Source organism: Penicillium soppii, assembly GCF_028829465.1.
Source record: "Penicillium soppii strain IBT 18220 chromosome Unknown utg000002l, whole genome shotgun sequence".
NCBI classification, from domain to species: Eukaryota; Fungi; Ascomycota; class Eurotiomycetes; order Eurotiales; family Aspergillaceae; genus Penicillium; species Penicillium soppii.
The window spans coordinates 1375288-1402417 of NW_026643232.1; the positions used below are offsets into that span (position 1 = coordinate 1375288).

General features: G+C 46.1%; 15 protein-coding genes across 15 annotated transcripts; 11 read left to right on the forward strand and 4 right to left on the reverse strand.

Moving 5' to 3' along the window:
- Positions 1 to 177: 177 nt before the first annotated feature.
- On the reverse strand, positions 178 to 1631 carry N7529_001859 (TDT family transporter; the record flags this gene model as incomplete). The annotated part of the gene is made up of 5 exons (XM_057237390.1): positions 178 to 318; positions 377 to 662; positions 733 to 1029; positions 1093 to 1461; positions 1513 to 1631. The coding sequence occupies 5 exons, from the start codon at positions 1629 to 1631 to the stop codon at positions 178 to 180; spliced, it is 1212 nt and encodes a 403-aa protein (XP_057102077.1).
- Positions 1632 to 2539: 908 nt separating this feature from the next.
- N7529_001860 (uncharacterized protein) lies at positions 2540 to 2833 on the forward strand (the record flags this gene model as incomplete). Its single annotated transcript, XM_057237391.1, has 2 exons — positions 2540 to 2732; positions 2787 to 2833. 2 exons carry the CDS (start codon positions 2540 to 2542, stop codon positions 2831 to 2833), a joined length of 240 nt encoding a protein of 79 aa, XP_057102078.1.
- A 37-nt stretch (positions 2834 to 2870) lies between these two features.
- Positions 2871 to 3570, forward strand: N7529_001861 (uncharacterized protein; the record flags this gene model as incomplete). The annotated part of the gene is given in 3 exon segments (XM_057237392.1): positions 2871 to 2909; positions 2938 to 3198; positions 3211 to 3570. 3 exon segments carry the CDS (start codon positions 2871 to 2873, stop codon positions 3568 to 3570), a joined length of 660 nt encoding a protein of 219 aa, XP_057102079.1.
- Positions 3571 to 5550: 1980 nt separating this feature from the next.
- On the forward strand, positions 5551 to 7102 carry N7529_001862 (FAD-binding monooxygenase; the record flags this gene model as incomplete). Its single annotated transcript, XM_057237393.1, has 6 exons — positions 5551 to 5786; positions 5839 to 6094; positions 6144 to 6437; positions 6496 to 6643; positions 6703 to 6847; positions 6919 to 7102. The coding sequence occupies 6 exons, from the start codon at positions 5551 to 5553 to the stop codon at positions 7100 to 7102; spliced, it is 1263 nt and encodes a 420-aa protein (XP_057102080.1).
- A 509-nt stretch (positions 7103 to 7611) lies between these two features.
- On the forward strand, positions 7612 to 8634 carry N7529_001863 (uncharacterized protein; the record flags this gene model as incomplete). The annotated part of the gene is made up of 1 exon (XM_057237394.1): positions 7612 to 8634. The coding sequence occupies one exon, from the start codon at positions 7612 to 7614 to the stop codon at positions 8632 to 8634; it is 1023 nt and encodes a 340-aa protein (XP_057102081.1).
- Positions 8635 to 8878: 244 nt separating this feature from the next.
- On the forward strand, positions 8879 to 9215 carry N7529_001864 (Pantothenate transporter liz1; the record flags this gene model as incomplete). Its single annotated transcript, XM_057237395.1, has 2 exons — positions 8879 to 8997; positions 9068 to 9215. The coding sequence occupies 2 exons, from the start codon at positions 8879 to 8881 to the stop codon at positions 9213 to 9215; spliced, it is 267 nt and encodes an 88-aa protein (XP_057102082.1).
- A 969-nt stretch (positions 9216 to 10184) lies between these two features.
- Positions 10185 to 11970, forward strand: N7529_001865 (uncharacterized protein; the record flags this gene model as incomplete). The annotated part of the gene is made up of 5 exons (XM_057237396.1): positions 10185 to 10308; positions 10358 to 10411; positions 10470 to 10823; positions 10879 to 10966; positions 11019 to 11970. The coding sequence occupies 5 exons, from the start codon at positions 10185 to 10187 to the stop codon at positions 11968 to 11970; spliced, it is 1572 nt and encodes a 523-aa protein (XP_057102083.1).
- A 1141-nt stretch (positions 11971 to 13111) lies between these two features.
- N7529_001866 (Glycoside hydrolase superfamily) lies at positions 13112 to 14255 on the forward strand (the record flags this gene model as incomplete). Its single annotated transcript, XM_057237397.1, has 2 exons — positions 13112 to 13339; positions 13401 to 14255. 2 exons carry the CDS (start codon positions 13112 to 13114, stop codon positions 14253 to 14255), a joined length of 1083 nt encoding a protein of 360 aa, XP_057102084.1.
- A 2098-nt stretch (positions 14256 to 16353) lies between these two features.
- Positions 16354 to 17819, forward strand: N7529_001867 (uncharacterized protein; the record flags this gene model as incomplete). Its single annotated transcript, XM_057237398.1, has 5 exons — positions 16354 to 16384; positions 16424 to 16464; positions 16613 to 16778; positions 16836 to 17377; positions 17424 to 17819. The coding sequence occupies 5 exons, from the start codon at positions 16354 to 16356 to the stop codon at positions 17817 to 17819; spliced, it is 1176 nt and encodes a 391-aa protein (XP_057102085.1).
- Positions 17820 to 17850: 31 nt separating this feature from the next.
- On the forward strand, positions 17851 to 18155 carry N7529_001868 (uncharacterized protein; the record flags this gene model as incomplete). The annotated part of the gene is made up of 2 exons (XM_057237399.1): positions 17851 to 18053; positions 18092 to 18155. 2 exons carry the CDS (start codon positions 17851 to 17853, stop codon positions 18153 to 18155), a joined length of 267 nt encoding a protein of 88 aa, XP_057102086.1.
- Positions 18156 to 18478: 323 nt separating this feature from the next.
- On the reverse strand, positions 18479 to 20496 carry N7529_001869 (Monooxygenase FAD-binding; the record flags this gene model as incomplete). Its single annotated transcript, XM_057237400.1, has 5 exons — positions 18479 to 19354; positions 19409 to 19719; positions 19766 to 20129; positions 20177 to 20351; positions 20399 to 20496. 5 exons carry the CDS (start codon positions 20494 to 20496, stop codon positions 18479 to 18481), a joined length of 1824 nt encoding a protein of 607 aa, XP_057102087.1.
- A 787-nt stretch (positions 20497 to 21283) lies between these two features.
- On the forward strand, positions 21284 to 22877 carry N7529_001870 (Monooxygenase FAD-binding; the record flags this gene model as incomplete). The annotated part of the gene is made up of 5 exons (XM_057237401.1): positions 21284 to 21989; positions 22042 to 22180; positions 22228 to 22374; positions 22448 to 22775; positions 22821 to 22877. The coding sequence occupies 5 exons, from the start codon at positions 21284 to 21286 to the stop codon at positions 22875 to 22877; spliced, it is 1377 nt and encodes a 458-aa protein (XP_057102088.1).
- Positions 22878 to 23583: 706 nt separating this feature from the next.
- Positions 23584 to 24192, forward strand: N7529_001871 (DUF3716 domain-containing protein; the record flags this gene model as incomplete). Its single annotated transcript, XM_057237402.1, has 1 exon — positions 23584 to 24192. The coding sequence occupies one exon, from the start codon at positions 23584 to 23586 to the stop codon at positions 24190 to 24192; it is 609 nt and encodes a 202-aa protein (XP_057102089.1).
- Positions 24193 to 24720: 528 nt separating this feature from the next.
- Positions 24721 to 25045, reverse strand: N7529_001872 (uncharacterized protein; the record flags this gene model as incomplete). Its single annotated transcript, XM_057237403.1, has 2 exons — positions 24721 to 24974; positions 25027 to 25045. 2 exons carry the CDS (start codon positions 25043 to 25045, stop codon positions 24721 to 24723), a joined length of 273 nt encoding a protein of 90 aa, XP_057102090.1.
- Positions 25046 to 25611: 566 nt separating this feature from the next.
- On the reverse strand, positions 25612 to 27114 carry N7529_001873 (putative sugar transporter; the record flags this gene model as incomplete). The annotated part of the gene is made up of 1 exon (XM_057237404.1): positions 25612 to 27114. The coding sequence occupies one exon, from the start codon at positions 27112 to 27114 to the stop codon at positions 25612 to 25614; it is 1503 nt and encodes a 500-aa protein (XP_057102091.1).
- Between the last annotated feature and the right edge of the window lie 16 nt (positions 27115 to 27130).

Below are 27130 nucleotides of genomic sequence, written 5' to 3' on the forward strand. Positions count from 1 at the left end.
GTAGATATAATAAGTAAATTCATATATAACATCCATCTAAGTCATAGAACACTACCATCCAAGTACAAAAAAAAAGAATAATCATTATCTTCCGCAATCCTAGTAAACTATACACTTCCCCCATAGTACAACCAGTACAACAAGTACGTGTCACCCTCAATTAATCATACTTAAGTATCACGCTGTCTTGCCCGCATCCTTGTCTTCTACCCGTAGGTCGGCCAAACAAGGTGCAACAAAAAGTTTCCCTGAAACGACCCCTTTCAGTGTTCCAATACTCACGATGATCCACAATATCACGACAAAAATAGATAGGATCTGCAACATATTAACTTAGATTAGCCAAGCTTCAGATCGTGTAACTGGAATGTCATACCGTTCCAATAATATTAAAGAATTCAGATGGGAGTTCTCTACCCATTTGACAGGTGGTGGTGGCAAATACTCCCAAAGGAAACGTAAATCCCCACCACCCAATGTTGAAAGGAAATGTCTTGTTGCGAGCGATCGAGGCGATTGCAAAGAAAAGCCAAACAAGTCCAAAGGACCATAAAATTAATCCAACAAGAAAACCGAGCGCATAGAATGTTGATCCAGAGGTTTGTTCGAGGGTTTGTGTTTCGGGGAAAATATCTCGCGCACATTGTCCCAGTTTCATCGCCCTAAGAACGTCATCAGTATTGTCTCTTCCACTTGGTTTTAATTATATTTAGTTAAAGATATTGTACTCACCCATACCCGCCCTGCCCTAATGGACCCAGCGGAAGAAAAACACTGACAATCACCGCTTTAGGTGGCAATTTATGAAGCGCAAGTCGTGCAAGATAGATCACCATTACCATTAACGCAAGGGGGAGTCCTATACCCCACAGAACATAGCTGGTGATTACCGTCCACAGAGCATACTGGGGGTTCGGAAGAACCTCCGCCACAATGGCGCCAGAGGAGGCGGCGACGATACAGCTGACGATTGGGAGAAGCCACACAGCTGTCATCGAAGATAGGTGGGTCTGTTCGCCATGGGCCATGCTGGAAGAGTTAGTACATAAGGACGTGTATCTAGGTACGGTGCGTTTGGGATGGCGATCTCACAGTATGAACGGCAAGGACAGTGCTACCGTCACCGATATTGCCGCGTCAAATATCCACAGTCCCCAGGCAAAATAACTGACCCATTGGCCCCATTGAGGGACACATACGAGGCAGATCATATTGATGATCGTTGCAAGGCCCATGGGGAAGGTGCCGATGAACATCGACTGAACCGGGTGTTTGATCATTGCGAGAAAGATCTCCGGATATAAGGTGTAGCGAAGAACAGTGATCACAGACCCGGCGAGGAAGAGAAGTACGTTCAGTAGGAAAATCGCGATGGAAAGCCAGTACAGCCATATCCCATTGTATGGTAGATTGTGAAGCAAGAGAGAAACAATCCCCGTGCCCATAGAGACAGAGAACCATCTCGCGTGGGTTAGCCAGGTTCCAGATTTGATGACTGAGACAGATACTTACGATGGGGTGAAATTACGAACTACTCTTCTCCACCCTTGCTCGTGCTTTGTGTGTTGTTCCATCCTCGAGAATTGAGGTTGTGGAGGGGTGACGGAGTTGGGAGTTGTGTTAGTGGCCATTTTGATAGTTCTTTCCAATTTCCTTCCTTCCGAATCCCTTTGGCTTTCGAAGTTGAATAGTTTCAAATTATATCAATGGATATTTTCCTTGACATTCAAAATCTATGAGTAATAACGTGGTATGACTCTACCAAGATTTCGGCCGAGATGATGTGCTCCACATTCTCCCTTCCCGCAGAAGCTTTATTTTAGCATTGTTGCGAGTTGTTTCTCAGAACACTTAATTAACTCGTTAAGTCAAGAGGATTGCAATTCTTTCGCTTAATATTTGTCAACACTAACTCCTTGACAGTGAGCAGGGTTTCACTGATGCTGATGCCGATGCCGATGAGCAATTTGCGTGTCCGTAGATCAATAAAGATGGATGCGAGCTTTTCTAAACACATAGTGCAGAAAGCTTAAGCTTCAGACTTAGCACCTAGGTAGCTAAAACTATGGCATAATGGCGAAGTGATTGTTCTCCGCGGCAGCTCCTAATCTAATCGCAAACGAACCCTTCCGGCTATAATTTTCAATACACTCTTCTGATCAGATTACGGAGTATGCCAACAAAATCATGACTAAACTACTCCGCTGCGATTATATTGCTCGAAGACAACAATATGAAGCTCAAATATCTTGGGAGCAGATCATCATACATCCAACTTCGTTGAGCCGAGGATCCTACTCCTCGCTGAGTTCCCCACACTATTAGCTACTAGAATAGTTCGGATATAAAAGTGCATTCCGATCGGAAGAAATTTCTGGATATTGAACTGAAATTATATGGAGAAGCGGATATCTGGGCAAGTATGACGAAGTTAGCAGACTGCGTAATTGAGACGTGATATATAAGTAAGGTGATACATAGGTTTGGAAAACTCCCTTGTTTGGTTTTTCATTCCGCTTCAAATCGCCAAATCTCAGCTATGACCCGCACTACCAGCGCATTGGTGGTTGAATCTGCTGGAGCCGAGCCTCAGCTTGCTCTGGTTACATTGGACTCGCTTCGAGTAAATGGGGTACTTGTTGAGATGTATGTTACGGGAGTCTGTCATACAGACCTAGGTTGTATGGAAGGGTATTTGCCTGTCCAGTTTCCTAATGTGTTTGGCCACGAGGGTAGGAATTAGAATCAATCGAGATCCCCAAACTCACACATCTAACACACGGTAGGTGCCGGAGTAGTCTTGGAAACGGGAAACGGCGTCACTGACTTATAAGTAGGAGATAAAGTGCTTCTTGGATATAAATTTTGCAATGAATGTGGTCAATCCCGCTCTGGATGTCCATTCTACTGTGAGAATATATTACAGCTGAATTTCAGCGGCAAAAGAAAAGATGGGTCCAGCACAATCCACGTCAACGAAAAGTGGCATTAGCGAGTCTTCTATTGTTCGGGTTCCCCCCCACCTCCGATCTCCAGCTGTTAGCCCCACTCGTATGCGGAATGCAGACTGGTGCCGGCGCAATCTTAAACACCCTCAATGTGAGCACCGGAAGCTCTGCGACGATCTTCGGAAGAGGCTGCCTTGGCCTTAGCGCGGTGATGGCGGCCAGAATTGGAGGTGCTCAAATCATTATCGCGGTCGATCTGTAGCCCGAGAGATTTGGCTTTGGCCCGAGAATTAAGATCCATCTAGGGCTACTAATACCTTCTGTGGGGACGACCCTGATATATATTCGAAAGCAGATTACAGATCTTTGTGGGTCATCTCTTGGAGTGGATTTTGCGTTAGATTGCTCAGGGGCTATTCTTGTGATCGAAACTATGATCGCGACTCTTGGCATTCGTGGGAAGGGCGCGAGTGTCGGTGCACCTGCACCTGGAAAAAAGGTCGGTGTGGAGGCTTTCACTCATCTGACTATGGTCGACACTATCTTGGTTGTCACTAGGGAGATAGTATTGCAAAAGAGGTATGGTCTCTTTGACATCATCTCAGACGGGTATCTGACGTAAGGTTTAGATGACTCCATACCTGATGGAGGCACAGTCAGAGGGCAAGTTCCCTTTGGGAAGACTTCTCAAGATACATGATTCCAAGGATTTTCACGAAGCCTCTTGTGATATGAGAGAGGGCAAAGTGCTCAAGCCCGTCCTGCGGTGGATGTGAGACAGCAGCAGGTAAGAAGCCGGTCTATATAATGTTACAACCAATAGAGACAAAGGAGAGGGGTCAAAAGTACTGTAGACATATATTTTAGGCGAAACATGATGTTTCAAACGACGGACATGAAACGAACGCGGCGTGGAAATTCAACTGTGAGATCCCAAACGCCAAGGTCCACTGAAAAAGCAAAGCTACACTTAATCCTTGAGCTTCGATGGGCTAGCATTCTTAAGACGACCCTCGGGAGCACTCTGATAAAAATCCATAGATGCCTGAAAATCATTATGCTTGTCTACATCCCCTGAAGGGATGGTTTCGTATATAAATGGTAAATGTCGGCCAACAAATCATGTGATGGTGCTATGGTCAAGTGGTTACGACGTCTGATTGTGGCTCACCACATTCAATAACTCAGGAATCCTCGGTTCGATTCCGGGTAGCGCCAATTTTTTTGTTTTCGGGTGAATTGCCCTGCAAGGATAAACATTCATGCTATTTTAAATTTTTTATCTTCAAAGGAAGTAAAGTAAGCAAGTACAGTCAGTTGGGGAATTACAGAATAAACATAGACACAACTGTATCGAGCATAATACACCAATTTCCATAACCAGTCCCAAAACAAGTCAAAATATCATGGCACGATGTATATCTCGCGCACGCAGCGTTTGCCGGAATCAATATAACCTGTACCGACCTCAACGCGCGCTAGGCTCCACGACGATGGGAGACACTTACGCAGCTGGCTGTTGACATCCACAGGCCAGAAAAAGAACATGGGTCAACTTTCAGCTAAAATCAAAGATTACGGCGAGTTTGGAGCTCCTGGAAATCGTGGTTGAGCTAGAATTGGAACCCAGAGGAAACACTACTGCGACAATCTCAAATTGCCGAACTAGCCGGGCCTAGCAATCGTGTTCTTTCCACCTACCGCGAGTATATCTTCAAAGGGCCAGCTGAAAATGTCCCCGTTTACCACCGGCCCCGATTATAGATGGAAGAACCAAGGATATGCTTAAAGAAGCGGACGATATAGGCGCCTTCCGAAAGCCGGAAGGAGATATTCTCTCAAAGCTTCTCCAAGATTACTGGCCTTTCAGACAACACAAGGCGATTGATCCCGTTGATCATACGACAATCTACAAGGGACCAAATATCGTAAAAATAGTCGCGGTGATCAGTATTTCATCGGCCGCAGTTCTCTTAGTTGCTGCCATTATCAATCTTTACGTTGTTCGTGACCCAACTATGAAACTGGGGCTGGTAGTCGCGTACACGCTTCTCTTTGCTTTGAGCATTGCGGTATTAACAAATACTAGGAGGGCAGACATGTATGGTGCTGCGGCCGCATTTGCCGCAATATTAGTCGTGTTTATCTCGGGCAATCTAGAAGAAGCAACAGTACAAGATATGGTACAATGGAGGCCATACGACCAAATGGTAATCATAGAGGAAAGTCTAGTTAGCGATCCACCTCACCACTGAGATAAAAAGACAACAGTGTCCCTCATTATCAAAGCAGGCCACATTGTGCTTATATTAGTATGGAGACGTTAATCGTTCGAGTCCATGATGCAATCATCTGACGAAAAGATAAAGCTATTGAAATTGATTGATAATCACGGATTGATTCCGTAGGCATCCAATGGTTATGGACATCGTTGGATAACGAGACACTAGTAACGCATGGCAAATTCGGAGCGTAGTATGGCGTGCGATGCCTTCAACCGACCAGCCCAGACCAGCCAGAATATTTAATATATGCTTTCCCGGTACACAGAAGCTTGAAGTGTTGAAAAAAAGAATCTCTGGCACAATTTTTGTTGAAAAAAATGGTCGGGCAAGCATTGACTTCCGTTGCCATTGTTGGTGGTGGCCCTGGAGGACTCGGCACTGCAATCGCCCTTTCCAAACTACCGTTTTTGCGAGTAACACTTTACGAAAAGAACCCAGAGCCACGAGAAGCCGGTGCTGGGATTAGTCTTAGCACAAATGCGTGGAAAGTTTTGGATTTGCTCGGAGCAAGTGATGGGGTTAAGGGGGGGTCCAAGTCGAACACACACCAGAGGTGAGTGGTGGAGTTTTGCTGAAATGAACATTTGGATACTAACATATGAAAGGAATGCATACACAGGAAAGGTCCTGAGTGTTGTTCAAAATCCGGAGAATTCGGAAGCACATCATCGCGGTGCGATCCGTGCTCGCAGGACCCGGCTGCAGTCAGCTCTCTTGGCAAAGGTGCCTGAAGGTATAATCAAATACGGCAAAAAGCTTGTGTTTTTGGAAGATTTGCCGGGACATGGTGTTCGCTTGGTCTTCGAGGATGACTCGGAAGTTATACCGGATATTGTCGTCGGGGCTGACGGACTCCATTCTGTTCGTCAAACGCTTTTACACAGTTTGACTGCCGACTGATTCAAAGTAGATTATTCGGAAAGCTTTGTTCAAGGACCACCAGCTTCACTTTACTGGAAACAGCGCTTTTCGTGTCCTTGTTCCGAGATCGAAACTCTCTCATATACCAGACATCACGTCCACAACGGCATGGTGGTGGGGCGAAGCTGGTCATGTATATCTGTCTGATGTGGATGACGAGGATGAAAGTGCCGATCCGCTTTTTGAAATAACTGTTAGATCCTACCGTGAACCTGATATTCCAGGCAAGACAGTATTTTGGGGGATCCCAGCTACCAATCAGAAAGTGGGGTCTCGTGTTGAGGTGCGACTCATTTTCTTTTTTCCATAAGGCCTGATGAGTATTCGCTGATTTTTCGCAGAATTTCGACCAGAGATTGAAAGATGCCATCAGAGCAGTCCCTGAAGGTGAATGGAGGGAATTTGCTACATTCGCAGGACCCCGTCTGGACAAAATTATCGGCTGGGATAAGATTGCTCTTATTGGGGACGCCAGTCATCCTCTCTCGGGTCAGTCTAATTTCAGGCTCGGGAAAGACACACAGCTTGCTAAACAGATGTATGTGTAGGCGCATTTGGTTCTGGTGCGACATTTGCTATGGAGGACGGTTGGATTCTTGCTCGAGCACTTGAGCTTACCCATTCGGCTGGGCTCCCCGCACAAGAGGCCCTTGAGATTTTTGACCATATTCGGTCTCCCTATTATGCCAAGATGTGAGTAGCGGGACTTATAAAACGATGATGAAACTAGTTGTGACTGATGATTTATTTCCCACGATAAAAAGGTACCGCAATCTGGATGAAACTAAAGCCAAGATGCAGCAATTCAAAGTGGAAAACACGGAGTTTGATGCTTTCCTCAAAGCTAAAATCGATACATTCCTCTATGGCGACAAGGATTTTATCCACAAAAACGATATCGAGAAAGTTTGGAAAGATTATCTTCTCACACAGGTGAGATCGAAGTAAGACTCGAGCACATGTTTGTCACGATAGTGGGAAGGGAACAATACACGGGCATTATTTCAGAAGATTCGATAGAAATCTCAATTTTCAACCGTAACTTGATTATATTACCTTCTCGTGCAGCCAACGGCTTCTAAGTAATTCAGACTATCGTCCAATCGCGAAAGAAGTGGCAGCATCTCATATCAAACGCAGGGAAATGACACCAGTTACCCCAACTATCATCAATTCAATGACTTTCTTTGAGCGGGGTCGCAAACATTGTTATCTTCTCAGCAAGAAGACTGGCAGAAAATCATACTATATACCTAATCAGCGGCAGCTATGGCACCAACGGGGAAATGACCATAATCGTCGATGATACGTTATCACGATGATATGTCGTGATAGACCAAGGATTATTATGAGATTGACCCTCAAGAAAAATATATAAAGGTATGTTACCGAAAGACACTCGAAAGACCGTGTTACATAGCGAAAATAGGAAAAAGAACACAAGGCCGAAGGTCAAGATGGGAAATCCAACGCCCCCTCCAACAACGAAGCAAGTTGATCACGCGACCACTGTCATCAAACCGAACACTGAAGATGGAGAACTTTCAACTTATCAGTCACCAAAAAGGTCTTTTCGTTCCTTTATTTGGGATACAGATACGCATTTGAAGTCCTCCGAAGAGAGACGTCTTCTCCTCAAGCTAGATGCGGCGATTCTCAGTATTGGCTGTCTAGGGTTCTTCATGAAATACCTAGACCAGGGTAATCTTTCTAACGCATATGTCTCAGGCTTACAAGAAGCCCTTTCAATGTACGGCAACGAGTACACATATGCCCAAACGGTTTATACTGTTGCATACGCTGCGATGCAAATCCCCAGCACGCTTATCATTCAGCGTGTTCGGCCCAGTGTCTGGCTTGCATCCATGGAACTGGGCTGGGCCATTTTCACTTTTGCGCAAGCCGGTATGCATAATGTTGGCGAGTTATATGCATTTAGGTTTCTGGTTGGTTTCTTTGAAAGCTCGTTTTTTCCCGTTCTGCTTTACGTGCTTGGAAGCTGGTATACGAAGACGGAGTTGGCGAAGAGAATTGCATTGTTTCATATGACTGCACCGTTGGGGTCTGCTTTTGGTGGATATTTGCAGGCTGCTGTGTACAAGAATATGAATGGGGCTCATGGTCTTGCTGGGTGGAGATGGCTGTATCTCATTTGTGGGGTGAGTCGATGTATGTCGATTTCAAAGGCTGAACTAATAAAAACTCTGCAGTGTATGACGCTTCCCGTTGGACTTGCTACATACTTCTTGCTTCCTGATACACCATATACCACCCGTGTATGGTTCCTCTCCAAAAGTGAACGGGAACTTGCAAAAGACCGTGTTCTGAAAGCCGGCAAGGCAGCACCAGTGAAGATAACCTTAGGAACATTCAAAAAAATTCTTGGCTCGTGGAAGTGGTATGCGTTTGTCCTAGGATATGTGGTAAGATTTCTACACCTGCTGCCTGAGATTATATGGAGTCATTTCTCACATTTCTAGCTTTACGGATCTTCATGTGGAGCAAGTAGTTATTTCGCCATTTGGCTCAAGTCTGAGGGCTTCTCTGTTGTTGACAGAAACCTCATTCCCACCGGAACCTCTCTTATTTCAGCGGCTTGCGTCGTACTTTGGGGATTTCTTTCGGATTATACGGGAAGTCGTTTTTCTTGGGTCCTAATTCCTTTGGTAAGATATCAAGCAAAATTCTCAATCTTAGACCCGGGTAACCGTTGCTCATGAAAACATGACGACTCAGATCTTTGGACTCTTGCCAAATGGAATTCTTGCATTTTGGCCCGCAAGTGTGCCATTAAAAGAGTTCGCTTTCCTAACGGCAAACGTCCAGCTCATGACTGCTGTATTGTAAGTTATGTCCCAGAAGACCTCGAGTTTGCCTAAGGCAATGTGCACTGATTGAACCCTAACTTCATAGTTACACCTGGGCGAACGAGGTGTGTGCCGGCGATAACGAAGAACGAGCCGTGGTTGTCAGTAGCATGAATGGCTTCCAATATGCCGTAGCCGCTTGGTTACCTATTCTCATTTTCCCGCAGACCATGGCTCCAACATTCCGTAAGTGAAAGACTACCAGTCAACTTGGTTCCCTTATATTGACGATGAACTAGGTTACGGATTCCCGACAACATTCGGGCTGGTTATTGCCGCGATTGTCAGCGTCATAGGGATACAGGCGCTAGTATTGAGGGAGAGGAGAAGAACCAAAGAGATGGAAGTACCGGCCGACCAGCTGAGCGAAGAGCATGTTTGACTGTGATGCCACAAACAACCTGGACAAAATATGACCCAATTCTATTGCACCCTGGATCGACAAAACCAGGATATAAACAAAAATTGTCACCCAGTGTTTCGTTTTGCCCAGGCTTACTATATAATCAATTAGTTAGTCAACTAACCTTTAATTCGAACCTCAAAACTTCAGGCAAATATACGAGCAAATATCCTCAAAATCCGGGGAAACACACTAGCCCAAACCAGGAAAATGGCTGACCAGTCAACGGGCTAGAATCGCTCGTCAAACGACGGAACATCTCCTCTGAACCAATCGCTTCAAAACTCTCAGTTGACTTTATTAAAACCCTTTCTTCTCCACGGCTGTTACCCCGGCTTTAAAGTGGAATCTACCAGTCACGGGAAAGTGTCACAGACTCTTTTTGTACTTCGCTTCCCATTTATCCAGAGCCTAGCCTCTTTAAGCCTTGCTCATGGGTGTTGCTTGCTAGTCTTCTGCCGCGCCGGTATCTCACACTGCCCAGAGTCCAAGAGTGCTTGACTAACCCACCACGGAGCTTGACTCTGCTTGGCTCGTCGAATAGCCAATATGCCTCATCTTTGGGGTGGCGTTTCTATGGCGTTTCCTTTTTATCCTATTTTGCCGTTAGGATAAACCCATATTCAGCTTTTGGATTGATTAATTTACCCCTCCGACTATAATACCCCCATGCAACCGCAGAGATGGATTCCCGATCCTCAACTGCGTCTCAACCGGGCTGTCGCACCATTTATTGAATTTCTTTTTTGAACATTGCACCATGGGAAAAGATACTTTCCAACTGGGAGGCCAGGAATGGCCGAAGGTAACATGGTGGAAAATGAAGGGCATGCGCTTCGTTTATATGACCCTATGGGCGGCCATGATTACATCTGCCACTAACGGTGAGTTTCACCTCTACATACCTGAATACTGTTGCTGACCAAGTTCCAGGCTACGATGGGTCTTTGATGAATGGATTGGAGGCTATGCCCTCGTGGAATGCCTGTGAGTTGAAACATTACCAAACAAATTTGAACAATGCTCACGCGGCTTTCTTGCTTAGCATACAATCATCCTCAAGGATCTACACTTGGTCTACTTGCAGCGTCCATGGCAATCGGCTCCATGCTTTCAATTCCAATTGTACCCTACGTCGCAGATGTCATGGGACGACGAGCTGGTGTCGTCGTAGGCTGTTGTATCATGCTTTGCGGTGTTGCCATGGTGTCTATTGGGTACCATATTGCTTTATTTGTCGTTGGACGAATTATCCTCGGCTTTGGTCTTGGAATTTCGCAGGAATGTTCGCCACTTCTTGTGACTGAACTTGTCCATCCACAGCACCGTGCTGTTTACAGTAGTATCTACAATTCTCTGTGGTATGTCGGAAGTTTGATCGGTGCCTGTGTTGCCTTGGGTATGTTACTCTTCCACACCATATCGAGAAGCATTTGCTCATTCGGAACGTTTAGGTACAAACCATATTCACGGTGAATGGGGGTGGCGTGTTCCGTGTCTCTTGCAGGGAATTCCTTCTTTATGTCAATTAGTATTTATTTGGTACGTCAATTCGCGTACTCACCGAGCTCATCCGACCTAACTTTCTCGATAGGACTGTGCCCGAATCACCCCGCTGGCTCATCTCAAAGGGCAAGTTCGAGCAAGCCAAAAAGATCCTCGCATATGTCCACGCCCAAGGAGATGAGAACGACGCACTGGTCAACGTTGAATTTGATGAGATCCAGCAGACAATTGCGCTGGAGAAACAATTTGAGGGCAATAACTGGTCCGAATTCTGGTCGACAGCTGGAAACCGTCATCGATCCATCATTCTGATTTCCATCGGCTTCTTCTCTCAATGGTCCGGAAACGGCATCGTCTCATACTTCCTGCCGCAGGTCCTCAATCTCATCGGCATCACCGACAGCAACACAGTCCTGACTATCAATCTCATCCTCAGTGCTGTCAACGTTGTTTCGGCAACGGGTATCTGCTTTTGGGTGGACTACTTTGGACGCCGCAAGCTGTTCCTTACATCCAGCATTAGTATGCTTGTTTGCTTTATCTCAACGACGATTGCTTTGGCGCGATTTGCCAATGGGCCCGAGGGCAACGATAACGCCGCGCATGCTGTCATTGCATTCATCTTCCTCTTCTATATCGCCTACAACATCGGATTTAGTGGAATGCTTGTGTCATACTCTTCTGAAATTCTACCATACCGTCTCCGCGCCAAGGGTCTTACTTTGATGTTCTTCTGTGTCGACCTGAGTCTCTGGTTCAACCAATACGTCAACCCGATCGCCCTTCTAAACATTCAATGGAAGTACTACATTGTTTACTGTGTGTTCTTGGCGTTTGAGATTTTCGTGGTGTGGAAGTACTACATCGAGACCAAGGAGACTCCTTTGGAGGAAATTGTCAAGTTCTTTGATGGTGAAAACGCAATCTTGGGTGGAACCGCTCCTTCCGAGAAGATCGTTGAGCTCACTGCTCGCGATGGGCAATCCATTCAGGTTGATGGCGAGAAAGCTATCACCACCCAGGTCGAGGTTAGGGCCTAGATGGGCGGTGTGGTAGATTGATTATTCTCAGTCAGGATCAGTGACCGTTCTCTTATGGCCCTCGTACTATATTGCCATGGCCGAAGAATTTAATAGGCAATAACCCCCAGATAATTAGCCAATGAGATAGTGAATAAATGAGCGAAATCATTCAACAAATTTAATTAATGATGCATCAATGCAAGACTTTTGATTTTGTAAAATCTTGGGCGACTGAATTTGCCTGAGGCCACAAGGCTACAAAAGATTGTTTACTCTCATCGTTTAAATTATCTTCTTCCATCTGACAACACTACACATTCATCTCATATGCCCACTATTAAGCCCGTTTTATTGCTTTATGATATGCCTGACAGTGTCTAAAAATGCGCCGATTAGCGGAGGCGAAGAATGAATGGCCATTTCGGGACAGAGCAAAAACTGCACCTGATGCGGGCTCAGTTTGACTTGAAAAGGACAATTTGAGTGGCAATTTGCTTGAAGGCAAAATCTCACTTTCGTCGCAGCCACGCCCACAAGGGAATGATCCATGTGGTTTTGGGGTGAAGGCAAAAAGTACTTTTGTCGAAAGTCACTAACAGAGCCCACATCGTCGCTACGAGCAGTGCCAGTGGTGATTTGGCGCAAAGGCGAAAGGTTATGTCTCCATAGACCAAGTTTCGCTTGAAAACGACAGTTTTGGTACACGGCACGTGGGCGCTATCTTGCCTGACTTCGTTGAATTATAATCGCACTACAGCCGATCCCTATATCCGGCTAAATTGAACATGTGGCTTACTGAAAATTGATTTTACCCAACATGACAGTGTCTAGTCTATCTCTTCAGCGTTCAATCAGAACGGCGGCTCACTTTTGGCGTTACAGCAAGCCCACACTTTATGTCGAAATGCCGGCAGTCGATATGGACACAGCCTAATTCCCCGCATTTACCCCAGAAACCCTTGTGCAGCGAACCAGCCGGAAGATTTACAGCTTCATCCTGAGCTGCCCGCAATCGAGCTTGACCAAGCTAGTTTAGCTGTGAATTTGAGAGAGGGGTACTCGGCCAAATTGATCGGCAATTGTTCCATTTAAAATGGCGCACTCCTCTCGAGATGTGAAGGAGTATTTCTACCATTTGACTTGTTGAAAAATCTACGAGATGGTGTCTTTCATCGCAATCACAGCTCTGCTTGCTAGTCTTGTCAATGCCGCACCTCATTCCAAGGATCGTACTAGCGTCGGGCTAAATGCCCTTGCCCAGGGTCGAGGCAAACAATGGTTTGGCAGTGCGGCTGATATCCCTGGAACAGCGGAGACGACAGACACCGCATACTTAAAGATCTTGCACCATGAGTTTGGCGAGTTGACTCCAGCCAATGCCCTGAAGGTGTGTTCGCTCAACCACTCCCACGATTTGATCCATCCTCTGACCCACAGCCTCGCACCAGTTCATGTATACCGAACCCGAGCAGAATGTGTTCAATTTTACCGAAGGGGACGAGTTCATGCGCCTCGCCGAGAGATACCAGTCTAAGGTGCGCTGTCACAACCTCGTGTGGGCTAGCCAAGTCTCGGACTTTGTCACTTCAAATACCTGGACCGCCGAGGAGCTTAAGGCAGTCATGAAAAACCACATTTTCAAGACGGTACAGCATTTCGGAAAGCGTTGCTATTCTTGGGATGTCGTCAATGAAGCCCTCAACAGCGATGGCACCTTCTCCTCTAGCGTTTGGTATGATACTATCGGAGAGGAATACTTCTACCTCGCATTCCAATACGCGCAGCAGGCTCTTGCTCAAATCGGTGCTCAGAATGTCAAGCTCTATTACAACGACTATGGTATTGAGAATCCCGGAACTAAGGTGGATGCTGTACTGGGACTTGTGAAAAACCTACGCAAGCGGGGAATTCGAATTGACGGCGTTGGTCTTGAGTCCCACTTTATTGTTGGCGAGACGCCCTCTCTCACCGACCAGGTTGCCACCAAAAGGGCTTACATTAATGCTGATTTGGATGTGGTTGTCACGGAACTCGACATTCGTTTCGCTGCGGAGCCTTACTACTCCGCTGATGCGCAGAACCAGCAAGCTGCGGATTACTACACCAGCGTTGAAAGCTGTCTTCAAGTCGGTCGCCGTTGTCTTGGTGTTGTTGTTTGGGATTTTGATGATGCGTACTCTTGGGTTCCTAGCGCCTTTGCTGGACAGGGAGGCGCAACTCTGTTCAATGATACACTTGAAGCCAAGCCGGCGTATTATGCTGTCTCGGAGGCCCTCCAGGGAAAGAAATGTACTGTGTGCTAGATTTTGGCTTGCAAAGCATGTTGGACCAGCAAACGCAAACATTGTTGTTCGTGAGATTGATAAATATTCAATTGATACTTTCAAGTGCACATGAGTTTTGGATGCCTCGGACTCTAGCTTTGGTAATTTTGCTAGGAGCAGCTGGCATAATCACACCTTCGGGCGATTGAAATTTTCGATTTGAATTCATTACACTTGTTCAAGGTTCACCTAAAAATCTACTGGCTGTGATCTGCTATTAGCAAGTAAACTCATATTTCCTTTATTATTCTCTTCTCATAAAAAAGCCACGTCTACGAACAACCTCTGGCAGCTCAGGTGGCCTGCGTCTGCCTTCATCACTCGATATCCACAGAAGCTGTGCCTGTTCACACCATCGAAAATGTTCCACAAAGCCGTTTCGTGCATATTCTTTATCTCGAGCATCAAATGCCCATCGTCCAACCACTATATCTTTTTCAATCGCAAGTTGACACCCGCCACATGAGATTCCGTCTTCGATGTTGCCAGTCCCTCTATCGTAATAAGGAAGTGCACATGACCCCATAAAATTGTATTTTGTTTCAATTTGCGTGCTGGCTCGTCGAACTTGCATCGGTTCATGATATGGGCCGTGGGAAGCCAGTGCAACCTGGTGGGCCGAAACAATCGTAATGCGACGTTTGAACACAGATTCTTCCATTGTGTATATTCCAGGCAATGTTTTGAACGAAACTAGTTGCATTTGGGTTAATTTGGCTTTAGTCAAGTGAAATTGCTTTCTAGCAGCGGCAAGACTCTGCACTTGCGTTTCCGGAGCTTCTTGAAGGCATTTAAAGCAGCATCGCGTCCAGGTAAGGAAAGATACGAATCCGCCAAATTGGCCGCAGATATCACAGTTTTTTGTACAGAGGGATTTATAAAAGTCTGATAGAGAGATGATTCGGGCAAGCCGTGTTCGCAGCAAAGCGCAGAAAAGATCCAACCCATGCGCGGCTACTAGTTGATACTCATTGAGTGAATCCACCATATGCCTTGCCATTCGATTGGTTTGTCGAAACTTAAATAGAGAATTCATGTCCAGACATAAGAAAGTGTGATATAAGAGCTCGAGGGGTAACCGATCGAAGACACCGATTCCAACATCCAAAGTCTGCTCGAAGGGCGTCGCTATTGAGGTACGAATACTGGCGTGTTCACGAGGGTGAAACCAGATGACAGAAAGACCGTAGTCTCTGCGATGGTAGGCTGTGGTTCGAATAATGGCATCGACCTGTTCCTCTCTGAAACAGTATTCAGTGGTGGAGCGATACCTAGGGGGCGCAAGAGCAGACATCTAGGCTCGTTCGTACGCGTACTTGAAAATTATCGAACTCAGTAGCGTTCATGACTCTCGAGTTCGTCCCTATGAACAGTCTTAGGAGACACGTCAATAAAATATTGCGAAATCAAAACAAGATTTCCGGTAGTAACCGGAAAAAGGCACTGCCGGCCCCGGGGTAGCCTGCAGATCTACCGGTGAAGTCCTGCGGGTGCTCCTGGTCATCCATCCACGGGGAAGAGACGACGATCGGGATACACGATATGGAGGCAAATGAAGTTGGATGAGAAAACGTAACCTTAATCTCTTCATCGAAAGGAGATATCTTAGCATTTTAGCTTGACGGCCAATATGCGGATGAAAGTGAATACAAGGGCAGATGATCTAGAGTGATAGGGGTGAACCTGCTGTATAAAAATCAGTATTAAAAGACGTGTTATGTTAGGTGATTATTACCATTCTATCTTTGAGCTATGACACAATATCTTGAGGTGGCATATGTCGGACAGCTGGAGTCAGCTAATGAATGGGGATAACGCTTCACAATAAAATTTTACGGGGAAATGAACCTTGAAATGTTCGAGAAAAGTGTATCAGCAGACAGTAAATTAGTCATAGCTTTGATCGTTCTAGCTATGAGCTGTATGCTCGTGAAATGTAAAAACTGAGGGGGGTTGGGCTGGAATGTCGTACAAAGGGAGGCTTTGAATATAAAATCCTCCCATGATAGCCCCGTACGAATTCCATGTGTAGCACCAATTTATCATGTTTGAATCAAAGATACATAACTCGGTCAAAATGCCAGGTCCGGAAGGAAACGTTGGTGAAAGTATGACGTATACAGACCATGAAGCAGAAAGATCATAAGTGAAGAAAAGCGATTTCATTGTGCTTCCGATACTTTGTCTGGTAGGTTGTATAGTCGATTTGAAGAATGAAATTGATATGGCTGACGTTGCCAAATTGCGATGACTTAATAGATGTACTTCTTTGACTGCATGGATCGGGTAAGTGTTTGCTTTCTGTCCTGGTAATACGGGGATATTAACAATGGCAGAGTAATTTGGCAAATGCCAAGACAGCTGGACTTGATACAGACTTGAACCTGAGAGGGAATGAATACTCCTTATTGATACTTCTCTTCTATATTCCATTCGGTCTGTTTGATCTGCCATGGAATCTTCTAATAAAGCGGTTCTCGGGCAGACTGATGCTCTCTTTTAGTAAGTCTGTTTTGATTCAAGCTCCACTACTGTCAAAAATTGACTCCTCGTGACTAGTGTCAGTTACTTGGGGTGTTCTAGCACTATGCCAATGTGCTGCCAAAGACTTCGGTTCCCTTTTGGTAATAAGGATTATTCTCGGAGTTTTCGGGGCAGGGTTCTTTGCAGGTGCAACATTCTACCTGACCTTATTCTACCCTCGTGGAGAAATGGGTTTTCGACTAGCGATCATGCAATCCTTCGCCGTTCTGGCGTCTGCATTCAGTGGACTCATCTCGTTCGGGGTTTTTCAAATAAATGATCCAACAGTCAAAGGATGGCTATGGTTATTCATCGTTGAAGGAGCGATGACTTTGATCACTGCGGTTGTTGGTTTCTTCCTATTGCCGGATAGCGCACCGAAAGCGTGGTTCTTGGATGACAGGGAGAAATCGGCAGCCATAGCACGTCTTCTTCGAGATAACTTATCGGAACTTGATACTGGATTTAATCTTAAGGCTTGCTTTGAGACTTGGCACGATTGGAAATTCCCAGTGTGGTGCTTGATCACATTCACATATCCGGTTGCATATGCCACCGTAATGAACTTTTTCCCTTTGGTGTGTTCTAAGTTCACAGCCTTTGAGACTCGTCTAACAATCGCAGATCGTACAGAGGCTAGGATACTCCGTCATCAAGACAAATCTTTGGACAGTCGCGCCAAATTTAGTCGGCGCCATATTTTTACGGTGCGTGGCCAAATCTTCAGACTATTTTCGCGAGCGAACATTCCATATCGCATTCTCGTTGAAAATTTCGTTGGTCGGGATGGTCGTGCTCGCCACCATTGATGTTGAGGCCAACAAATCCGTGGCATACTTCGCCTGCTTTCTTATGGCAGCAGGATCATATATCCCGTCATGCTTGGTGCATGCATGGCACAACAATAACAACATGCACGAAAATTCACGGGCAGCAAACACGGGCTTCTTCGTAGGCCTGGGTAATTTGGCAGGTATCCTAAGCGCCGGAACATTTCGAACCCAATATGCACCAAAGTAAGAAACCTGTTTACATGGACTGTTGTGGAAAAATGGCTTGCTTACTAGATAGATATCTTTCAACTTTGATTGCTACGTGCTGCTGCAATGTCGTCTGCATTGTGCTTGTTCTTGGCTTGGGGAGCTGGATGCGATTGGAAAATATTCGTCGGGACAGGAAGCAGGGCCACACAATCAGACAACATCAAAATGATACTAGTCAATTCAAGGAGGGCGAACAGAGCCCGGAGTGGAGGTATTTCCCTTGATCTTTTTATCACGCATTTTAGCCAGGACCAACATGTTGAACCGGGTGGAAGCTGTAGCGAGCTTCTGCAGAGGTGTCTGGGGTCGTTGAAATAATGAAGTGAAAGTGGGTGAAGATGGAAGAAAAGATGGAGAAAGTTGTGAGAGGCAACCCAGGAAGAGATGATAAGCAAGTGAAAGATCAGATGAAATGATAAGAAAATATTGCGTAAGTAAATGAACTATATGTATAACAATATCATCGAAGTTAACAAGAGTAAGCAACGAAAGAGACCGTTTGTGACTTCAACCAGAGACATTGGCAGGCCTCTGGCAATGACATGAAACTAGTTTTAGGTCTAGGAATAACAAGTTCTCTTATCGAGAACCACTTTACTCAAAGACAGGAATCTTTATCGCAAACGCCAATAGTATCTAGCAGACCATGAAAGAAAAGTAATCTTCAAAGCATTTCCACTCGATGTCTGCCTGGGCAAACTCCCACTTATTAATCCCACCGATATATCCGTCTGGTCTTACGATAGCAACGCCAATCCTCTCCGTACCCAACTCACCAAACCACTTTGTAGTACAGCTAGGTATTTGACAATTATCAATATACAAACTCCACCGACTCTTTTGAAGCATATCTGGCAATTGTGAAATTTCGAATTCAGACCGGGAGGATTGTGTGATCAGCGCGAAAGTAAAAGCTTCGGACACAGCAGTGTATCGTTGAAATTGATGGAAGTCATCCGAAAGGGAGTGCCTGCGCGCATGCTCCTCATATGACCAGTTGGCCAGAAGGGTGATTCTTGTAAGTGAAGTCTTAAGCAATTGACAAAGATGTCCCAAAGCATTTTTGGAAGAGCAAACATCCGGTACGAAAATGTATATCTTGAATTGACCCAATAAAGGGATATCCAACTGAATGTCCACAGGGTTGGCATCTATGTAGCGGGTAACCCTTGCTGGCAACTGGAGCATACCGGGCAGAAGACCAGATACACTCGAACATGAACGAGTGAGTACACCGGGAGAGTATTCAGCTCCAATTCCGGAGATGAACCGAATATTGTCGTCAAAGTTCTTCACTAAAGCCGTTTCGCCTTCTGAAAACGCTTTGCAATGCTCAACATCAAACTGGATTAGATCATAGGCTATCTTGCGTCTTTCCTCTTCATAAGTATGTAATAGAGATGGTTTTCCCAGTCCTCGAATGACAAGATTGAGCTTCCATGCAAGGTTGAAGCTATCGTGCATACCAGTATTGGCACCTTGTGCAGCGAGGGCAGAGTGGCAATGTGCAGCCTGCAGAGCGTTAGATGGCCGTTAACAACGATTCTTTTTGAGCCGAGACCGTACATCACCCGCGATGAATATTCTTGCGTTGCGATCCATAAAGTGCTTCGCAACTCGTTGGCCCACAACATATGTTCCGAACCATTCTACCTTTTTCCACTCCAGTTTAAATGGATGCATTGCTTCCCTTGCTTGTTGCATAACATGTTCGGGTGTGGTTTTGGTCTTGTCAATTCGCTCTCCATCGGTCGAGCTCAGCTCGACATAAAGTCGCGTCATTCCTTTTTCGCGTGGGATCCACAAAATTGATCCAACAGAATGAGATCGCAGGGCTACTTTGCTCCACAAGTCCGGAAAGTCGGTATCAACAACGCCTAAGCTATCAGTCGATACCCTCTGCTAGAGACTGAACGGACATACCGTCAAGTACACCCCAAGCGGCGTTGGTGATTTCGCCCTCAAGATCGGCATCTGGAAGAAACTCCCTGACCTTCGACCTGACTCCATCGCATCCAACCAAGTAGTCCGCTCTGATTGTATGAGAAGCGTTTGTCAAAGTATTGTCATAGACAATATCCAGATTCTTATCTCCATTCACCGAACATGAGGTGAATCGACTATTGCGAGTGACAAACACACCCCTTGATTCCATGTCATGTATCATGACTTCTTCAACTATGCCTTGATGTGCCAAAAGAATATATGGGTCGGATGCACCAACAAGATGTTCGGGATAATGCGTTTTGCGTCCGGTCCGTCGAAGACCTTCGTCGGCGGTTGACTCCTGTGAGTTTGTTAGTGAAGTTCAAATAACAGAAGCATAATTTGTACCCAGAAGGAGATATCATAAACACGAGCACCATGTTTCAACAAAGGATCCGCCAGGCGAAGTTGCTTGAATGTCTCGATGGTCTTGGGTTGCATGCCGTCGGCTTTTCCTGTGGAGGTTTTGTCGGGGCGATCGTCAAGAATCACGAGTTGGATGCCGAAGCGCACAAGATTACATCTGAAAGGACGTCAGTTATTTTACTTTGGAGAGGCCCTTCAACATACGCAAGCATCAGGCCTGAGGGGCCGGCGCCCACCACCACGACGGTAGTTGAAGAGCCCACGGGCCCAACTGGATATCCTTGATCTGCACTTGGTGACATTCTGACAAACGGTTGTTGCTTGACACTTATCCTGATCATGTATCACTTCCGTTCATCGAAAATCCCACTCCACACGCAATGCGGGGAGACCTCCCATCTTGTCGTTCTCTTGCCACCGTGTCACCCTACCGTCCACAACGATGTACGAGCTTGCGTCACTTCCGACAAAATAATACGGCTCTCGTAACACTTTCTGGCTTGGTAAGTCGGCTTCTCGTGACTTCTGATTTCCAGCACTCGAGCAGGTGCAGGAATTGGTTATCGGCAGAGATTTTGAAGAAGGGTTTGCACGAACTTACAGATGCGCACTTATTTACTTGTGGAATGCCGTTTGAACGCCATAAAACCAGAGTCCTTCTTGATTGCATAGAATCATTTATCCAGTGAGACAATATGCAAAAAAACTACGTTTGCATGTGGTTCAGAAATCCCTCCAGCAGATGCCAATCTTCAATCGCGAGTGCCACCTGTCACGAGCGCGTTTCGCCCATGGAGAGTGAACTCAACCAGTAAGCCAGTACTCGAAACCTGCTGAGGAAGATAATTTTGAATTAGTCTAACTTGTTTATGTGACCACTTTGCTGTGTGGCGAACGAGTTTGCTCTCAGATATCACGGCCTTTTAACATCTAGGGCACCCGGACTGTTGATTTGAGCCAACCCCCATCTTTGATACAAATCTGCATATACTGACCTTAGCAGAACAGTCTCTACAAGGCACTATCTATAATAATCAGTCCCTCCAATCAAAGTCGCAACTGTTTGTCTGGTTACACACACTCGTCAGCATGGCCCCTCCCATTCAAATTAAGCAACAAGAAATCCGCCCCCAATCATGCCAGCTCAAAGTTATCATCGTCGGAGCAGGGCTCGCAGGCTTAGGTTCCTCTATAAGCTGTGCACTCGCCGGACACCTCGTTCACGTCCTCGAAGCAGCGCACGAAATCAAAGAAGTCGGCGCTGGAATCCAAATCCTGCCGAATAGCTCCCGCGTACTCCAACACTGGGGCTTAGAAAAGTCACTGACTCCCCACATGACTATTCCGCGTGTTTGCAATTTCTTAGGATGGAAGGGAAATTTTATTTCGTCTATGAACTTCCGCGAATCAGAGAAGAATTATCCTGGAACTTGGTATCGCGATTTTCACCGCGCTGATCTTCAGCAATGTTTGCTTGACAGGGCAGTTGAGCTGGGCGTTGGACTTACCTGCAATGCCCGCATTACGGATGTGTCTGTTAGTGGAGATGGTACTACAGCTACGGCAACATCGTTTGATGGAAGACGATGGACTGGTGATTTGATCATCGGTGCCGATGGGGTGTTTGGAAAACTAACGGAGGAATTGTTGGGGCGGGTTGATTCGCCTGTGAAAACGGGCGATCTTGCATTTCGTGTTATGCTGTCCACTGAGGAGATGCAAAAAGATCCCGAATTGGTCGAGTTTGTTACTGATCCTCAAGTCAACTACTGGCTAGGTCCAGATGCCCATGCTGGTATGTAGTGACCTCAAATTTTTGTACACCAGTTGGCTAATTGTAAATTGAGTAAATTACGTGCTCCGCAATGGTAAATTGTTCAACATGGTACTCATTGTTCCCGATGATATCCCCGAGGAGTCTCTAGCACCAACCATTGAGGGCAATGTTGAAGAAATGTGCGCGTGGTTTAAAGACTGGGATCCTCGGTGAAGTAATATCCCCCCGCCTGTAGATTGTTGACTAATTGTGATAGAATCCCCAAACTTCTTAAACTATGTCAATCTGTACAGAAATGGCGCCTGTGTATTCGATTCGGAGATTTCGATTGGACTCATCCATCCGGGGCCTTTGTCATGCTCGGAGATGCCGTTCATGCCGCATTGCCATATCTCGCATCTGGGTATGAATCGTCCACACGGTGCAATTGATAGCAACCTTGTCTCTTTTTACCTTCTTTGGGCTTATGATTCTAGGGCCGGAATGTCATTTGAAGATGGTGCTGTTCTAGGTGAATGTCTTTCTCGACTACCGAATCGTCCCGATATATCCAAGACCTCGACCGAGTTCCTCAATGCCAAGCAACATGCGCTTTTCGTGTTCCAGAAGTGTCGCAAGCAGCGAACGAAGATGGTTGTCGAACGCGGAAATATTCAACAGTATCTATATCACTACCATGACGGACCGGAACAACAAGAGAGAGATCGCAAGATGCAAATGGTGCCAACGCCTGAAGGCGAGGCATTGGCTTGGCGAGATCCTGGGCTCGCAGCACAATTACTGGGGTACGATCATATTGCGGATGTAAGTTATGTTCCGTGTTATGTTGTTCCCGCCTAATGGCATCAGGTTGATCGTCGTTGGAGTGAAGCATCCGGGAGGGCCGCGGCGGAGTCTAGACTGTAGTGCTCTAGATACGATAGGTAGAGAGAGAGAGTCTAACTAGTATTCCCTTGTTCTCGGCGTGGAAGGTGCATGATCCATCTCTCACGTTCAATGAAACCTCAAAACATCCGTTGTCACGTTTTCTCGGTTTTTATTGAGATTTAAAGGTAGCTGAAATTCTCTTCCATTTAGATTTCACCTGGCGACTGGTCTTATATTCTACCGCAGACATCAATTGAGATACGAAACACGCTCGAATTGTTTCAGATTTGAAGCTTTTCAAATTGAGTTTGCGCTGACGCGGTTAATAGAAGTTCGCTTTTCCATCATCTACAAATATTGTGATTGATACTTCACCTTCTTCATCATCTTCTCTTGTATCTACTCAATTTCCTTACTCTCTTATAGCTTCACCGACCGAGATAACTCACCTCTCAAAACTACTTTCTTTGCCATCCGTTTCACCCAAACTCCAAACCACTCAGATCACCGCTGAACCACACACACCAGGAGGAATTGAAAGACATCACCAATGTAAGACCAGCCTATCCATCAAACCTCCAAACTTACTGGGAAACAGCATGAGTGATACTGAGAGCACCGCTAACTTGCATTTACCACTTGATTATGACGGAGATTCTACCCTTGGCCCGTTGGCTGCCCGGGCTATGGCCTTCCGTGGCCCTGTGCCATGGCTAAACAGGGACTCCTTCTAAGCATGTCCAAGATGATGCCGAAGAGAGAGCCCTGGGTAGTCAAGGGCAGATTCGTGGATGGAAATTATTTTGATTACCTCATCGGTCTAAGCATTGAGAATGTTGAAGCCATTCTTGCCCAAACTATGGGTGATCAATCTGACGATAAGTGCACAAATTGCCATTATGGGGAGACTCCTTTCAAAGTGTGTGTTCAGGTCCCTGGGATGGCAGCTTGTGCACCTTGTCACTGGGGAGGGCTCGGATTTTGTTGCAGTTTCAACTCAGAAAAAGACATAAGGAAAGCCTGCAACGAAAGAGTCATTTTATACCAAAACAAATTTGGAATATCGAGCAATCTCAACGATGTGAAAATGGAAATCACCAGTGCTTGTCAAAAGCATGATGAGGAGATGAATCAGTTGGGTGGGTTGATCGACTCGGCGGAGATGCTGAGAGCAACGATGGCCGTTCTTCATAAGGAGCACACGAGGACAGCCAATTTGGCGGACAAAATTGATAACGCCCATGATATCTTGCTTCAATCTACTAGGTGCGTTCTTGATACGATGAAAAAGAAGCCTGCGCGTCTCGAACAGTACATCGAAGAATGCAAGGACCTCTCTGATAAGGTCGTTTAGCTTGAGGAGGAAATGAGAATCAGGAAAATTATACATCAGGAAGATTGAGTTATTCAAGCTGCTCGAGCTGAAAGGGGAATCAGGATGAGGGGAAAGCATAAAGTTTCTCGGTGGAAGAAAAGAAGAAATACCAAAAACAGGGGATTTCTGCGAGATCATTATCTGCTCATCAGCTATTTGATGAACTTGCAATGGCCAGGGAATCAAAAGGTGAATTGTCACCGTCAAAGAAAAGGAGAAAAGCAGAAAATCCAAAAACAGGGGAGGGGATGTCTACAAAAAATACTTGGGCTTTTGCTAGCCAGCCCATCTGGTGGTCACCCATGATAGTGGAGTCTGATGGAGAATTGACAAGATCTATGCTATTCAACAGCAATACGAAAGTGCTGGCGGATGATATTGAGCAAGATAATGACCGGAAATCATTGAAGAAAATAAAGAAAACAGACAGAATAGTTTACAAAACTCAAGATACAAAAGCCATTCAAAATATCATCATTTCATAAATCCCAATACCAAATCCTTGACTTATTGATTCAGTCCCAACGGATTCTCGGCAGTCTGCTTCTGACCCCCAATACTCGAAACTCCATTCTGAACACCTTGTCCCGCGCTCTTCGTTGTGTTGCCCAGTCCCTCCGTAGCTCCTGAAACAGTCTTCCCAAGGCCTGACGTGGCATCGCCAACGGTTGATCCGAGGCCACCGACTGTGCTGCCTAGAGTGTCTGTGAGACCGCCGACGGTTTTACCTAGTGTGTCGCCTAGGCCGCCGAGAAGACCGGCTTATTTGTTAGTTTGGTATTGGTTGGTATTAGTGGGTGAGCGGTAGCTTACGGTTCTGGTCGTTGGACATTGTGTGGAAGGTGTGGATTTTTTGAGTGTGTTTCGGGTTGTGGTTTATGGTGTAGAAGTGCGTATGGTTTCAAGTAGATGCAGGACTTGTGTTTGGGTTATGTCTGCCAGAGTGTTGATTCTTGCCAATATATATGCACCCGCCACGCGCTCAAAACCGGTTACAGGACATGATATAATGGCTACGACGTTGTAAGCCACAGGCCTGTCATATGGAAGTATGGAAATTATCAGCCAATCAGGTACGCGTAATCCATGTTGACACACTACGATCGGGGTCAATTATTTCCTATGCATCGATCTGACGTATGATTGTACTTCATTTCTCCGCTGGGTGTGTGTGTAACGGGACTTTGATTGGATGGTTTCTTGTGAGTTCTAGAAAGTAATTTAGATTAAGTTGTGGCAATTGGTTGAGTGGATGGGGTTATTTGTATAGAATGATGTCATAGAATTTTTATATTAACTGCCCTGTTCACGGGATGATCTCATGATTGGTTCACAACTTCTGAAGAGATTCTTGAAAGTACTGTTCAATTAGATTTGCTTTATCAAGCCAATCAAAGATTAAAGACTCGCTTTGCCTCGAGATTCAAACGGCATGAGGAGCACAAGAAGTCCGGCCGCGACGAACAATGCACCGCTCACATAGACTGGCGCGGCGGTATTAAGATCGGCAAACATGGCAATAATAGGCGCCATGATACCAAATACTCGATTCGCAGACGCGGTCAGTGCATTTCCTGTGCCACGATCTTTTGTCAGGAAGATCTCAGGTGTGTACGCGTAGAGCACGGCATACATGAGACTGCTCATGAAGTTGAAGGCGCAGTTCCAACCAAGCAAAGCGTTAGAGCTCGTCGCTGTCGTCGAAGCAAGAAGGAAGGCACCGGTTATAACTGTTGACGTGGACAACGCTCCTTTACGACCGAAACGCGGAAGCTCGACTAGTACTCCACCCAGGAGGCAACCTGGGATTCCCATCACGGCGATAATCAGGGAGTTGCGATAAGTGATGTATGTTGAGCCATCGCCGAACTCCGCACCACGCGATTGCTGGATGAATGGGAGGAAGGCGTTGTAGAGCGGGAAGCCAAGTCCGATGAAGGCCCATATGAGGATGATTAGGGTTGTCGACCACGCCCGCTTGGGAGTATCGAATAGTGCGCGGATGTGATCCAGCCGAATTTTCTCAAGTCTCTGGCGGACGATGTTGGATGTGCTGAAGTGTTGCGTTGACCCCTGATCCAGCTCGTCCAGCTCGGCCTGTGTCAGATCTGAGGTTTTCCCATTTCTGCGCGCAACCTCGTGGACAACTTTCACAGCCTCCTCGTTCCGACCTTTCCCCATCAAATACTTGGGCGATTCGTAAATCGTGAAAAAAACAAATCGGCCGACAAACATTAGCATGGCGAGTCCGCCCATCGCGATCATGAAGTATCGCCATCCCATGTTTTCGGCTCTCGTGCACCCATCTTTAGAAGCACAAGTCCGATACCCGAGTAGTGGCCATCCAATCAAGTTGGCAAGAACTTGCGCAAAAGCCCAATCGATGGACAAAATTGTCAAAAGGTACTGGTGCGACCCAGGCAGGAATTCCAAGAAAATGGCCGAGTCAACGGGCAGATTCCCGCCCACGCCGACAGACCACAATCCGGCGAACGCGCAGATAGCGCCGAAATTGGGAGATCCTGCAGCGATAAGGCCAAACACTGCCGTGATGCCAATGGTCAAATTGAATGCCCATCGCCGACCGAAGATATCGCATCCGAAACCCCAGAACACCGCACCGATCAACAACCCGATATTTTGCGCCAGGGTCAAGACAGGAGCTTTTGAAGGATGAAACTCAGATGTAATGGCTGGGAGAATCAACGATGTAATGATAGGCCAGAGATTATCGCTCGCCCAACCAAACCCGATCACAACAAAGAGCTGCCATTGGTACCGGCCCATGCCGATATCCTGAATAGCGCGGTTGAGCACCTCAGCCTTGGCTTTGTAAATTGCGTCGCCATCTTGTTCAATTAAATCGGCTTCTGCCGTCGGTTCAGGGGATGTCTTTGCCATTCCGTATGTGTTGGTT